Source organism: Physeter macrocephalus, chromosome 13 (genome assembly GCF_002837175.3).
Source record: "Physeter macrocephalus isolate SW-GA chromosome 13, ASM283717v5, whole genome shotgun sequence".
Lineage (NCBI taxonomy): Eukaryota > Metazoa > Chordata > Mammalia > Artiodactyla > Physeteridae > Physeter > Physeter macrocephalus.
This window is the reverse complement of record NC_041226.1, coordinates 81,751,851-81,766,502: the sequence shown is the minus strand read 5'-3', so window position 1 is coordinate 81,766,502 and position 14,652 is coordinate 81,751,851. Positions and strand designations below refer to the sequence as shown.

At 44.4% G+C, this 14,652-nt stretch overlaps 1 protein-coding gene across 1 annotated transcript in view; it reads right to left on the bottom strand.

Moving 5' to 3' along the window:
• Positions 1-14,652, bottom strand: part of UPF3A (UPF3A regulator of nonsense mediated mRNA decay) — a 48,562-nt gene that overhangs the window by 14,601 nt on the left and 19,309 nt on the right. Inside the window, 2 exon segments of the mRNA XM_024117457.3 lie at positions 2,613-2,666; positions 2,668-2,756. Of these exon segments, the coding sequence (XP_023973225.1) occupies positions 2,613-2,666; positions 2,668-2,756 (143 nt within the window).

The window sequence follows — 14,652 nt, the reverse complement described above, 5'->3', positions numbered from 1 at the left end:
CTTCCGGAGCCTGTGCCCCGCAACGGGAGAGGCCACAACAGGGGGAGGCCCACATACCACAAAAAAAAAAAAAAAAAAAGATCAGTTTCGAGATATTTACCTTGTTCTTTTTTTCAAACATATTCCCCTATTTCTTGAGTCTCTGTGTTGGTTTCTGTGCATTAGATAAAACAGGCACCTCTCCCAGTCTTGACAGACTAGTCTCATGTAGGAGATAAACCTTGTCCATCAGCTTGGCCTGAGTATGTGGTTGCCTCTCAAACCTTTATGATTGTCCATGCTACTGTCTTTGTTCTTAGTGGCTTCCAGTAGTGGAAGGTGTGCCAAGACCCATCAATGTCTCAGTCCACTTCCACGCACGTGCAGGCTGATTAGAATCTGGGCTCTCAAGTAGCAACCAGGAGAGTACGCAGTCAAACCCTTCCAGGGAGAATCTGGTAGATGAGTGTTTTTGCCTGCTCCTTCTGTGCGGAGACCTGGGGGGATAGCTGCAGAGAGGGCTCTCATGCACACCTGTCTTGTGGGTCTCATGGACAGAAGCCCCATTGGCTTTCAGAACTAGGTGATTTAAAGGTCCATCCCTCAGATGGGGAGCCTTAAAAGTTGGGGTGCTAGATGTGGCAGCCCTAGCTTTTCTTCAGGAAAAAGCTGGGAACTGGGGGTTCCCTTCCGATTGTGTGGTGCTGTGCTGGGGTTTGGGCTTATGGTGAGAGGTTGTCTCAGACTTTCCCACCTGTTTCGATGTGGGTATTGTCTCATTTGTCTGGTGTGTAGGAGTCGCTTGGCTAGTTTCTGGATTTTTCTCTGAGGGAACTTCTCTGTGTGTAGCTGTACATCTGGTGTGTCTATGGGAGGAGGGACGTTCAGGAGCCTCCGATGTCACCATCTTGGTCCCTCCCTTGGGTATAATTACTCATTAAGACTAAAAGACATTAGTCGCCTTTTTACTGTGATCTTCTCACGGCTGTATAGTGGAGTTTTCCAGAGGCTAGAATGATGTATGTTGATGTTATTACTCTGACAGCTATAAAAAGAACATGTGTCTATGTATTCTTGAGCTTGAACATTTTTGCTTTAATTTTGAATACAGTAAACATCAATAGATATAATCTAGCTAATAAACAAAAGTCCTTTGGGGTTGTTAATAGTTCTTAAGAACGTAAAGTGTTCCTGAGACCAAAAAGTATAACAACCATTGTTTTAAACCATGAATCTTGAACACTAACCAACTATGGCCCACAGGCCAAATATGGTGTGCTGCCTGTTTTCATATATTAAGTTTTATAGGAACACAGCCCTGCCCATTCATTTTCTATTGTAAATGTATTTTAAGGCTCACTATGATGGCAGAGTTTAATCGTTGTGACAGAGACCGTACAGCCTATAAGGTCTAAAGTGTTTACTATCTAGCCCTTTTCAGCCAGAGTTGATGCTGCTGGATCACCTGGAACTCACTGAATCCACAGCAAGTTCTCCTCTCCCCTCCCCCACCTTCTGGAGCTCATAAGTCAAGAACAAGAGCACAGCAATGCTTGAAACTGACTGTATGTCTAACAGCCATAGAGGTTTTTTAATAATAAATAAGTCTCAGTTTTTTAATAAACATTTTATATTTTATAAGGAATAGATATAATAAGCAAAATATTCAGATGATTAAAGCTACGTTTTAAAAAGCAGTATTTTGTTACATATAATTCTATATAGGAAAAGTACCATAACTGGAGTTCAAATTCATAGCAACTAAAATTTTTATTTAATAAATGGTTCAAAGCACAGTGCCCAAAGCATTAACATTTAAAAATTTCACTAAAAGGAAAAAATACTGTAGAATGCACAGCTGCAGAAAGCTACATTAAGTTATCATAAAACTGCCTCAGACTGCAAAAAGAAAAACTCCAGATGCCATACCTAATTATTCCTCTCTAAAATAATGCCATTTATGTTATAAACCATGAGCACTCCATCAAAAGACTGGAACTATTTTTGTTAATTCAGTGGCCATATTGTTAACAATTAAAGCTGTTGGGCTTTATACAGTGTTAAAGTTCCTATCAGAGGGAATACAGCACAACAGACTTCGGCTAATCCTTTATGACAGAAGGTGCATGAATGACTGAATTACAATGGTTGTGAGAAATGAGAGCTGCTCACTTTCCAGAAGCTACAGCTCACAGAAAACCAACAAAAAGCACAATGAGATACAGATCATTGACTTACAAATGTGTAAAAGTGGAAGTCCAAGTTATTCCTACAACATGTTTAAAGTGCTTCAGAATTCACACTGACACAATACTAGCTTTCTTCTGGTTTTGGTCATACTTTTCTGCTTTCTGAAGGAGATTAATTTTCTTCTGCTTTGGCTAAATTATATATACTAGTTTATATCAGAAATGGCAAAATCTATAACTCTGTTCAAAGTTTTAAAAGATCGCTTAAGAATGGTTTCTAGGTATTTCTAGGCCACCTTTATAGTTCTAGTTTCTCTATAAGGAGTAAATTCACCTCGTCGGTTTTATTCCAGGCTAATTGACGCGCTTCCGGAAGGAATGGCCTCTCTAATCCAGAGTGTGGGAGGGAGACCACCCACGTCACCAGCACGCGCACTGACTCACCCTGCCTCTTCGCTCTTCTCAGCTCCAGCCCCTGCTGAATCTTCCACCTCACCTCCCGTCACGGCCCTCCTCGGGGGGTCTTCCATCGCATTCTCGGGCTCGGATGCCACCTCTGGGCTGGTACAGCTGCAAGCCTGGTCGGTCCTGCCAGGACAGAGGGCGTGTTACTCTTCCAAGGGCCAGAAATACAGGAGGGGGCAACAGCTCTATCTATTTCTAGGGCCTGATAATCCTAATTATCTAAAGAAAATCAGTCTTGCAGCTAAAAATCAGCCTTTTTCACACCACTATCTCAGAAATCAGGCATTTTGAGATTTAAAAAAATAAGAGCCATGAAAAAGAAAGACAGTTAATAATAACTTGGAAGTAAAGTTAGTGTCTGGGAAAGTGTTACTGCTCAAAGCCAGAACATTCTGTGGAATTAATACAATCACGGCATTCCCTCCTATTTTGAGAGGTGAAAACTCAAACACACTCATCTCAGCCCCTCAAACTCACCACGCGCGGTGGATGCAAAGCCTGGAACAAAATGAGGCATGGTCTCTAGAGAAATGGCTTTTTAGAGCTATGAACTGAACAATCACACACATTTGTAATTAGCAATTTCTGTGTAGCTTATTCCTCAACTGTCCCCTTTATGGGAAATGCTAACCAGCCATCATACTAATCTCTTAGAGGTGGTGGGATAAAAGCATTCCTGGATAAAGTGCATAAAATGAAATGAACCTGCTTCAGGGCATGAGGAGAGCAAAGCCAGGGAAGGACAAAGCGATTCTGCAGGCCAGGACCAGCCTTGGGGAAGCCAGCCAGCTCTGCCGTGGACCCAGCCCTGAGGGAGCCGGCTGCTTACGTGGGCGGAGCAGCACCCTTAGCCTTCCACGGCCACCTAGGGGCCAGGGCAGTGTGGCTCAGGTGGGCACGTCCGGTGCTGTTTCTCCAGGGCTCACCACTCACTTTTGCCCACTCCTGGGCTGTGTGTGGAGGCCCCACAGTCACCACCATGGGGTTTACCAGAATGTTCTTTTCCTTAATATCAGCCTGGCCAATGAGAAGGGTGGGAAAGGGCTTGGCAGGCCGTACAGACCCGAATCCCGTGTAGACAGAGAGGCAGGCTTCACACACCACCTCTACCTGGGGCCAAAAGCATGGCTCTGCTTTCGCAGGGTAATATCTGTGTGTACAGACGGATTCTAGAAGGACATCACAACTCACCTCGTGAGAAAGGAGCTATGACACATAGCACCTTATTACTACTACAGCACCACAGCTTTAACTGAGCGGAAGAGTCACCTCGGGTTCCCACTCCCAAAGCTTTGCCAATACCCAAGTCACTCACTGCTGCTAAATGAAGAGGCAGGTGAAAAACCAGTGCTCGTGTGAACGAGCCCAGCAGAAAGCCCTGAGGTTACCGTGACTGCAGAAACCTCTGAGTATAGGGCCGGTCAAGGGTGAAGATGAGTAGACTCCCTCTGGCTGGGGCTGGCTTTGCCTTCACCGCAGACACTTTAAAAATCAACATAGTGGGACTTCCCTGGTGGCGCAGTGGTTAAGAATCCGCCTGCCAATGCGGGGGACACGGGTTCAAGCCCTGGTCTGGGAAGATCCCACATGCCGCGGAGCAAGTAAGCCCGTGCGCCACAACTACTGAGCCTGCGCTCTGGAGCCCGCGAGCCACAACTACTGAGCCCACGTGCCTAGAGCCCATGTTCCGCAACAAGAGAAGCCACAGCAAGGAGAAGCCCGCGCATCGCAACAGTGTAGCCCCTGCTCACTGCAACTACAGAAAGCCCGCGCGCAGCAACGAAGACCCGACGCAGCCTAAAATAAATAGAGTTATTTTTTAAATAAATAAATAAATAAATAAAAATCAACATCACTGATACCCACCACCCCCTGGATGGGTCTGTGGGGATTATGCTGAGTGAAAAAGCCAGCCTCAAAAGGTTACATGCTGTGCTCCCATTTCTACAGCTTCCTGAAATGACAGAATCAGACACAGGACAGAGGGAGGCTGCCAGGGTCCGGGGTGGCAGGGGACGTGGATACGGCCTGCAGCCCAGGCCTCCGTCCCCTCGCTCACCTGGACGCCAGGCTGTGAGGGCTGACCAGCACCATGGGGCCGGGCCTGGCAGGGAGATGACCCCCTTACAGTGCTTCTCTACAACGATGTGATCACAATGCCATGCCGGTTGTGCAGAGCTGACCTGGGTGTTTATGGCCACCTCACTATCCACTAATAATCAGAACACTCTTGGGGGGATCAAGAAGGAGGAGGACATGGAGCTCACCTCCCCCCCACAAACACATCAAAAATACATCTACCTGTGGAACGGTTCTCACAGAAACGGGCAGAAGACCCCCTACACAGCCAAAGCTGCAAGAAAGAGCTTCATGTAACCGGGCTGGGCAGAAGAAAAGGCATCGGGTCGGGAGCTGTGCCCCGGGGAGGTCTGTAAGGAGGAGAAAGTCCTCGTGGGTGGACCCCCGCCCTGGGGAGCCGGCAGGCTGAGCAACAACCTGGGTGTCCGAGTCCCAGGGTCCCGCACGGAGGAGCCGGGCCCCGCTGCCTGCTGGGAAATCCGCTGAGACAGCCGGAGGCGCTGGAGAAGCCGGGACTCTACTCACAAGGCGTGCCTGTGTGCGGCGTGCTGGCAATGAGGGCGGAGAGAGCTTTGCAGTCGCAGCTGCCACCTCTCTGCGCTCCAGATCTGAGGGGGTGAACACCCTGGCCTGGCTCCCTGCACACCACAGCCTGGCGTGAGATCTGGGCAGAGACTCGGTCTAGCAGTGAAGAGACAGACCTGTGTCTGGGGTGGGGTCCAGGTGGGGCGGCAACAGCCACTGTCAGTGTGAGCCCCTGGCTCCGCCCAGTCCACATGGCAGCTTAGTGCTGGATCTGCGGCAGACGGGTCTCACACAGCAGTGCAGCCACCTCAATTCCTGTACCCACAACGTCCCAAGCCCCAGCCCCAGCCTACTCCACACCACAGCCTTGCGTGAGATCTGGGATGAACACGACAGAGAAAGGGAGGCGACCCTGGGCTGCTTCTGAGCAGAACTGTGGACACCTACACAGGTGACGCCTAGGTCCTCTGTGGCCTCACCTGCTTCAGCACTCACCTCCTTTGGGGCAGACACTCGAGAGCAACAGAGCCTGATTGAACTCGACCCTCAGGGCTTCTACTCCAACAACTGGGGAGCAGAGCCCCCGCCCCCGACAGGGCAGTGACAGCCACGGAGCAGAGAGGAGGCCCCACCTCACACCCAGCCCAGGCTCTGGATAGTACAACACTGACCACACCCCTATCAAGGGGCTTACGGACAGCACACCCTGAGGAACGATGTGGCTGGTGGGCATACCAAACCCAGCCGTTGCACCAAAAACACTGAACACACACAGTCTGCACAGGGACATTCCCACTTAAAAACACACTTTCAAGACCACAGTAGATAACTGTTTCTCCTAAATTCTTAGAGACAGAGAAAATTAAGTAGAGTGAAAAGGCAGAGGAACTCCCAATTAAAAGAACAAGAGAAATCCCCTGAAAGAACAAATAATGAAACAGAGCTCATCAATCTACTAGACCCCAAGTTCAAAAAGGAGGTAATAAAAGTGCTACCTGAATTAAGAAAGATTATTGATAGAAATGTAGATCACTGTAACAAGGAACTAGAAACTATAAAGATGAACCAACCAAAAATAGACAATTGCTGAGAGAAAAATCAATCAAGCAATGAACAGCAGACTAAGTGACACAGAAGAATGTATAAGGGATCTGGAAGATGGAATAATGGAAATCACCCAATCAGAGAAGAAGACAGAAAGACAAATTTAAAAAAAAATGAAAACAACATATGAGATCTATGGGATAATATAAAATGTGCCAACCTACACATAATAGGGATTCCAGAAGGAGAAGAGAGAAAGAAGGGGATTGAAAATGTATTTGAAGAAATTATGGCTGAATACTTCCCAAACCTAAAGAAGGACACAGATATCCAGGTATAGGAAGCACAGAGGGTCCCAAACAAGATGAATCCAAACAGACCCACACCAAGACACATAATTAAGAGGACAAAAGTGAAAGATAAAGAGAGGATTCTAAAGGTAGTAAGAGAAAAACAGAGTTAGTTACAAGGGAACCCCCAGAAGGCTATTAGCTGATTTCTCTGCAGAAACTTTCAGGCCAGAAGGGAGTGGCATGATATACTCAAAGTCCTGAAAGGGAAAAACCTGCAACTAGGATACTCTACACAGCAAGATTATCATTTAGAATAGAAGAAGAGATAAAGAATTTCTCAGACAAGCAAAAACTAAAAGAACTCAGCAATACTACACCTACCCTAAAAGAAATATTGAAGGGTCTTCTCTAAATAGAAAGGAAGCAAGGATCTATAGGAAAGGCAAGTATATAAAATGATTGAAGATCACTTAAATAAACCAGTACATAGGTTAAAAAACAATAAAAAAAATTGTAAAAGCAATTATAACTACAATTAACAGTAAAAGGATAAGCGTGAACATATAAAACAGGACATTACAAGTCACAAAATGTGGGGGAGGGGAGTTTTAAAATGTAAATATTTTGGAATGTTTCTGAACCTGAATCACTATCAGTGTAAAGAAAGTAGATATAGTGATGGGTTAACATACTCAAACTCCATGGTAACCACAAATAAAAAATATACAATAGATTCACAAAAACCAAAAAGAAAGAAACTCAAGCATACCACGAAAGAAAATCATCAAGCCACAAAAAGAAAAACAAAAAGAAGAAATGAACAAAGAACTACAAAAAACAACTGGAAAACAAGGATTAAAATGTCAGTAAGTACATATTTATTGATAATTACTTTAAATGTCAATGGTCTAGGGCTTCCCTGGTGGCGCAGTGGTTGAGAGCCCGAGAGGCCACAACAGTGAGAGGCCCGCATACCGGAAAAAAAAAAAAAATGTCAATGGTCTAAATGCTCCAATCAAAAGAGTGGTAGATTGGATAAAAAAACAAGAACCTACAATATGCTGCCTACAAGAGACTCACTTCAGGGTGAAAGACACACGCAGACAAAGTGAGGGGATGGGAAGAGATACTTCATGCAAATGGAAATGACAAGAAAGCGGGAGTAGCAATACTCATATCAGACAAATTAGACTTTAAAACAAAGGCCATATGTCTGTCTTTATAGCAGCTGTAGGCAGGGGAGGCCATTTTCCGTTTCTAGGAAGAGTGAGGACGAGAGGAGAGAGAAAAGAATTCAGAAAGAGAGAAAATGAATTCAGCAAGGTAGCAGTATACAAAATTAATATACAGAAATCTGTTGCGTTTCTTTACACCAGTAATGAAATATCAGAAAGAGAAAGTAAAGAAACAATCCCATTTAAAATCATGTCAAAAAATAAAATACCCAGGAATAAATTTAACCAAGGAGGTGAAAGATCTATATGCTGAAAACTATAAAACATTGATAAAGGAAACGGAAGATGATACAAAGAAATAGAAAGATTTCCCATGCTCTTGGATCAGAATAATTCATACTGTTAAAATGGCCATACTACCCAAAGCAATCTACAGATTTTATGCAATCCCTATCAAAATACCCATGACATTTTTCACAGAATTAGAACAAATAATCCTAAAATATACATAGAACCACAAAAGGCCCAGAAGTGCCAAAGCAATCCTGAGGTAAAAGAACAAAGCTGAAGGCATAACCCTTTCAGATGTCAGACTATACTACAAAGCCACAGTAATCAAAATATCATGGTACAAAAAGCTGACATATGTATCAATGGAACAGAATAGAGAGCCCAGAAATAAACCCACACACCTATGGTTAATTAATCTATGACAAAGGAGGCAAGGCTATACAATGGAGAAAAGACAGTCTCTTCAGCAAGGGGTGTTGGGAGAGCTGGACAGCTACATGTAAATCAATGAAGTTAGAACACTCCCTCACACCATATACAAAAATAAACTCAAAATTGTTTAAAGACCTAAATATAAGACATGACACCATAAAACTCCTAGAAGAGGACACAGGCAAAACATTCTCCGACAGAAATCGTAGCAATATTTTCTTAGGTCAGTCTCCCAAGGCAAAGATGGAACACATCTTTCAAAGATGCAAACGTACGTTCCATCAACCTCAGGCGTGAGTGAAATTGCAGCTGGCCCTCCGTCTCCTGTTGCTGACGATCCTTCAGCTCTACCATCTCCCACCTCCTCTCCCTCCTCCAGTCAGTAACTCTTCTCGCCTGTTCACTCCATGCCAGCCCCTGTGTGCCAGCTGTGGTACTGGACTACTGTACTTTTCAAGGTACTGTACTGTTAGGTTTAAAATGTTTTCTTTATTTTTTGTGTTTTTTTATATATTATTTGTGTGAAAAGTATTATACACCTATTACAGTACAGTCCTATATAGCCGATTGTGTTAGTTGGGTACCTAGGCTAACTTCGTTGGACTTACAAACAAATTGGACTTATGAACATGCTCTAAGAATGGAACTCAGTCATATGTAGGGGACTTGCTGTAGTCAAGATATGGAAGCAACCTAAATGCTCATCAACAGATGAATGGATGAAGAAGATGTGGTATACATACAATGGAATATTAGTCATAAAAAAGAATGAAATTCTGCCATTTGCAGCAACATGGATCGACCTAGAGATTGTCATACTAGGTGAAGTTAAGTCAGACAGAGAAAGACAAATACTATATGACATCACTTATATATGGAATCTAAAAATAATACAAATGAATGTATATACAAAACAGAAACAGGCTCACAGACATATAAAACAAACTTACGATTACCAAAGGAGAGAGGGAAGGAGGGAGGGACAAATTAGGAGTATGGGATTAACAGATACAAACTACTATACATAAAGATAGATAAGCAACAAGGATTTACTGTATAGCACAGGGAATTATATTCAATATCTTGTAATAACCTATATTGGGATATAATCTGGAAAAAATGTCTGAATCAGTTTGCTGTACACTTGAAACTAACACAATATTGTAAATCAACTAAACTTCGATTTAAAAAAATCGTAACTCTGTTAATGATGTAAAAGAAAGCACCATGACATGTCATTAATATTCTCCTTACTGTCTTAGGGGTAAAACGTATAATCTTTCCATTACTTATTCTCAAGCAAATAGTGTGAATGTGCCAGTTTTATACTAAATGAAAGGTTCTTTTTCTTTCGTGGTTAAAAAAAAAATTGATTCTCTGAGAAAAGATGATGCTGGTTTCATTTCAGGACTTGGTGCCCTCTCACTGGACAAGAATAACTGCTCCGCAAATACAGACTCTCAGGGCAGTGAGCTCCCTAGGACGCTGTCATAACCTACGATCCTGCACCTCAAGACACCTCAAGACTCTTCGTTAGATAAAACACTTCTGTCTGGAAAAGCAGTTGTAAGCCTGCAGGATTACAGTTGATACTCTGAGCAGACGAAAATGAAGTGAAAGATTATCCCCAGTGAATAAAAGAACCTTGCTTCCCGTGTCCTCCTTCCTGGGTGCCAGTCCATCTTCACTCTTCTCCCTTCCTGGTGTCTCTGCTGCCCCCACAGGGCCGCCCCCATCCTGGCTCCCCTTCTTCCCTCGGTCTGGGGTGAATCCATTCCCTCTTTTCAGCTCTTCCTCGCTTCTTCCTGAAAACTTATCCAACTCATGGTGAGCTCTGTGTTTTCTGCTGTCGTCCAAGTGGTATCTTTGCGCTTCAAGTTCTTTTTCTCGGAATCTTCTCTCCATGTCCCTTTGCTCTTTACCAGTGTCATCTTGTGGCCTGTGATCCAACACAAATTATCAATAACCTCACGTAAACTGCTCGCCAATTACCTGTCTTCCCTTCCAGACTACAAGTTCGAAAACAGGCAGGGGATATCTACGTCTGCTCGTCACTGCAGGGCCAAGTTTGCACATGATGGGCACACGACAGGCATTCAATAAGAAACTTTTGAAAACGTGAATAAACAATAGTAATAACAAGATTTACTGTTACACTTGAGTCACACATATGTAGCAGGCACTATGCTAAGGTACCATATACACATATTTTTATAATTCTTAGTAAATATAATCTTCCCCTTTTTTACAGATAAAGTAAATGAGACGAAAAGTACTCAAGGGACTTTCCTAGCAGCCCAGATGCACATCCATCGTGACACAGAGCTGGTATTTACAGCTGAGTTTCTGTTCCAAGCGGAGCTAAAATTAACTTAAAAAGTTAATGCATGCATATATCAAACTGTTAAATGAATAGTAAGTAAATAAGTGGCTGCTTAGCTCCTCTGGTTCTTAAAGGCTTCCTCTCCACGGGCCTCACGTACCGTCTGTGGCTCCCCACACGCCATGGCAGCAGGGCTGATGGGAACAGAGCTACAAGCACAAATCTGTGCCAGAAACACGACAAAGGCGCTGCCGTATCATAAGCAATAGTAAGAGATAGGCCTGTAACATACACCAGAGTGATCACAGATTTGACAGTCATGTACAAATTAATCTTCTAAACAAACCAATTAACCAGAACCCCTATAAAGACGAAAGAAAACCTTTATCACAGCTCTGCGCAAGAAAGGTAGTAAGCAGTCATTCCGAGCACTGTGATTCTGGGCAAAAAGCAGCCGAATCCCATGACCTTGCCATTTCCCCTCCAAACTCAAATCTACTTCCAGCCACCCCTCTGAGCAGAGTGCTCCTGGGCTCCAGGAAGCTCTGCAGGCATCCACATGCGGGACATGGGGAGGAGCCCTGGGTGAGGGGAACAAGAATCGCAGCTGCACATGGCCCCTGACTGTGGACCCAGGAGGGAGGGGCTCCCTGCTCAGAGGCTGCCGTGCATCCTGACCCCAGAGCACTCTCAAACTCCTCTCATGAGCCGCTTGTGCGGGAGCAGGCAGAGGACACCCCCGCCGCACACAGGCAGGGCCAGTGGGACACCAGCATCCACAGCTGCTGGGCAGATCCTGGCGGGACCGGAGGACTGACCACTCCAACAGAGAAAGGACAGCACTTGGGCCTCTATTTCTGTATCACAGAAGATCTCCAGCGCCTAAAAGGCTGGGCTCACCAATTTACAATTCTGCAGATACACTGAAGGAGGTCTGGGAGATCAAATGGGCAAGATATCTCAAAACACAGAGGAAAATTACAAACTGATAACAATCACCAAGTAAAGAGAGTGGGAAGAAGATCTTGAAGACGGCAAGTCAAAGAGAGGAATCCAAGAGAATAACCAGGAGAGGAGATAGTGGAGGAAACAATACCAGGACACTTCCCCGTCTGGAGACAGCCCTGAGGAGGCAGACTGAACAGTTCACCATCAGCGTGACTGCTGGCCAAGCGGAGACAAAGATGTGGGCAAGCACATCCCAGCAAACTCTTGAATTCCAAGTAGATTATGGAATATAAGCACTCATACTGACACAGGATACACAACCACAACTCGATGACAACCTGGGTGCTTAACATGGTCAGAGAAGCAAAAGCACGGCTCACTTTTCCCTGAGCTCCTCCAGCGAGCTCTCCAAGGGCTTGGGCTTCACGACTACACAGCTGGGACCGGGTTCCTGTTTCCCATCTCTGGTGTCAGTTTCCTCTCCTCTTTCTTTTGGCTTCTCAGTGCTTGACTCCTCTCCCTTTTCTGATTTCTTGAGAAGCTGAGAAATTATAATGCTAGTAAAATATCACTTTAGGAATATACTTTAAAAGAAGATATTTAATAAATAATTTAAAATATACACCAATATTGAGCCCAAATGTTTGAATAGCAAAAAAACATAAGCTAAAGGTCCAATGAACAGGTTTTTGGTTAAATACACAGGGGAACATTCTTTCAATGAAATACTTTCTAGTTATGAAAAACAATTTAGGATAAGTGATAAAAAAGATATTATATTAACGAAGAAAAGAATGTTACAAAGTGGAATGACCCAGTTTCTATTTGCATGTTGATTCGCACACGTAGAAAAACGTCTAAAAGGCTTGCAACACTGTGTTAAGGGTTATTATTGTTAGTTGGCAGAAATGAAATTATTTTCTTTCCTTTCATCTACAGGTTCCAGTGTTTCTAAAATGAACAGGTATTACTTCGGTAATAAGGAAAAAAATTTTGTAAAAGATGGCTTTATATTAATGACTGAGAATAGTTTTAAAAACACCTATTCCTCTCTTTCCTGAAACAGACTTAGAAGGTTCCTATGATACATTCATTTTGCTATGAAATTGGGCCTTCCTCCCTGTTCTTGCTCTTTGAACTTTAAGTACCACAGGTAGAGTCAGTTTGTAGAACATGACCTGAAGTCTACTTGTGAGAATTTTGTTCTCACTTATAAAAGTGAACTTATGTAAGTTGCAGTAGAGAAAAACTATACACAGATACACTTAGACTAAATGAGTTCATTTAAGAATGAAACAGAGACTGTCAGGCAAACGCTGCAAGCTGCTTCTCATCAGAGGTGTGGACTATGTTACCCGCCTATGGGGGGGGTCCTTTCAGACAACAGTGTATCTTTTTTTTTAATTAAAAAATTAATATATGCAAACCACAGGAGAGTGCAACAGTATAAGTCTCCAGGAGAGTGCAACAGTGTAAGTCTCCATCCATCCAACAAATAATTTTGTGCACCTATGAACTGTTTTGACAATATTTCTGAAACCAAAGCTTTTTCCAACACCACTTCCCCAGCTGTCCAGCACAGGCTGGGTGTCCTATGACTCAGCCCAGTTCTGACACTATCCACCTGGAATTAATGTCAGATCCCACAGGACTGTCCCCACTTCGGAGGCCAGCTGCAAGTCCCAGGTTGTCACCAGTACTTCTGACTGGCCGGCTATAAATTCAGGGGGTTCTTGAATGAGACTGACTCACGAACTCAGGGAAGTGCTTTACTTACTACCACTGGTTTATTATAAAGTATACAACTCAGGCACAGCCAGATGGGAGAGATGCACAGGGCTCTCTCGGGCTCCACCCCCTTGGCAGCGGGATATGTGGGTTCACCAGCTTGGATGCTCTTCAAACCCCACGCTTCAGGGACTTTTATGGAGACGCCGTTACACAGGCATCGTTGATTAAACCTCTGGCCATTGGTGACTGAACTCAATCTCCAACCCTTTCCCTCTTCAGAGGTGGGGATGGGGCTGGAGGTTGCAATGCTATAATCATGCCTGGTCTTTCTGATGAGCAGCTCCCATCCTGAAGCTATCCAGGGTGCCAGCCACCTGTCAGCTCATTAGCATACAGAGGACACTCCTGTCACTCCAGAGATTACAAGGGTTTTGGCAGCTGTGTGCCATGAACTGGGGTAAAGACCCTGGGCTCAGTGCTAGGAATGCAGTTGTGGGTAAGAGACAAGTGCCCACAATTAAGGACTCACACTCGATAGTCTTGCCAAGGCAGTGGTGGCCATGGGGGTGGGAGAACGGTATACACAGTGACAAAAATAGAAAACTGTGAACCAGATAATCTCAGGTGGTATGAAACGCTACAAACACATGATAAACAGACTAAAAGGACAATGAGGTGTGGGGCAGGGGAGGAGGAGGAATGGTTTCTCAAGGGGGTCAGGGAAGGCAGGGACCAGACAGTGAGGGGGGCCACTCATGAGAGGGCGTTGAGTCTGGTGGGGGGGAAGCTCTCTGCGAGGGGAGCCGGTGGGGGGTGGGCAGCAGGGGTCAGGCCAAGTGTCCCCGTGCAGCCCACATCTATGCTTGTTTACATGCGTGTAACCTATCTCTCCCACACATCTGTTTTTAAAGAGCTTCGTGGAAAAGATCATACAACTCTTTCAGATAACAGTATTTATAGCCTACAATTTATATACAGTATTCGGGAATTGTACTTGTGACTTTGGTAACCTGACTTCCTACTTCAACTTGAGCTCACTGCTTAGTTTTCAAGTCTCAGGGGAAAATAAACCACTGGGTGGCTCTCCTTGAATCATATTCTTCTTTACTGTTAAAAACGGCCACGAGGACCTCTCTCTGCCTCTTTACTTTTAGGGTATTAACACAAATTCTTTGGGG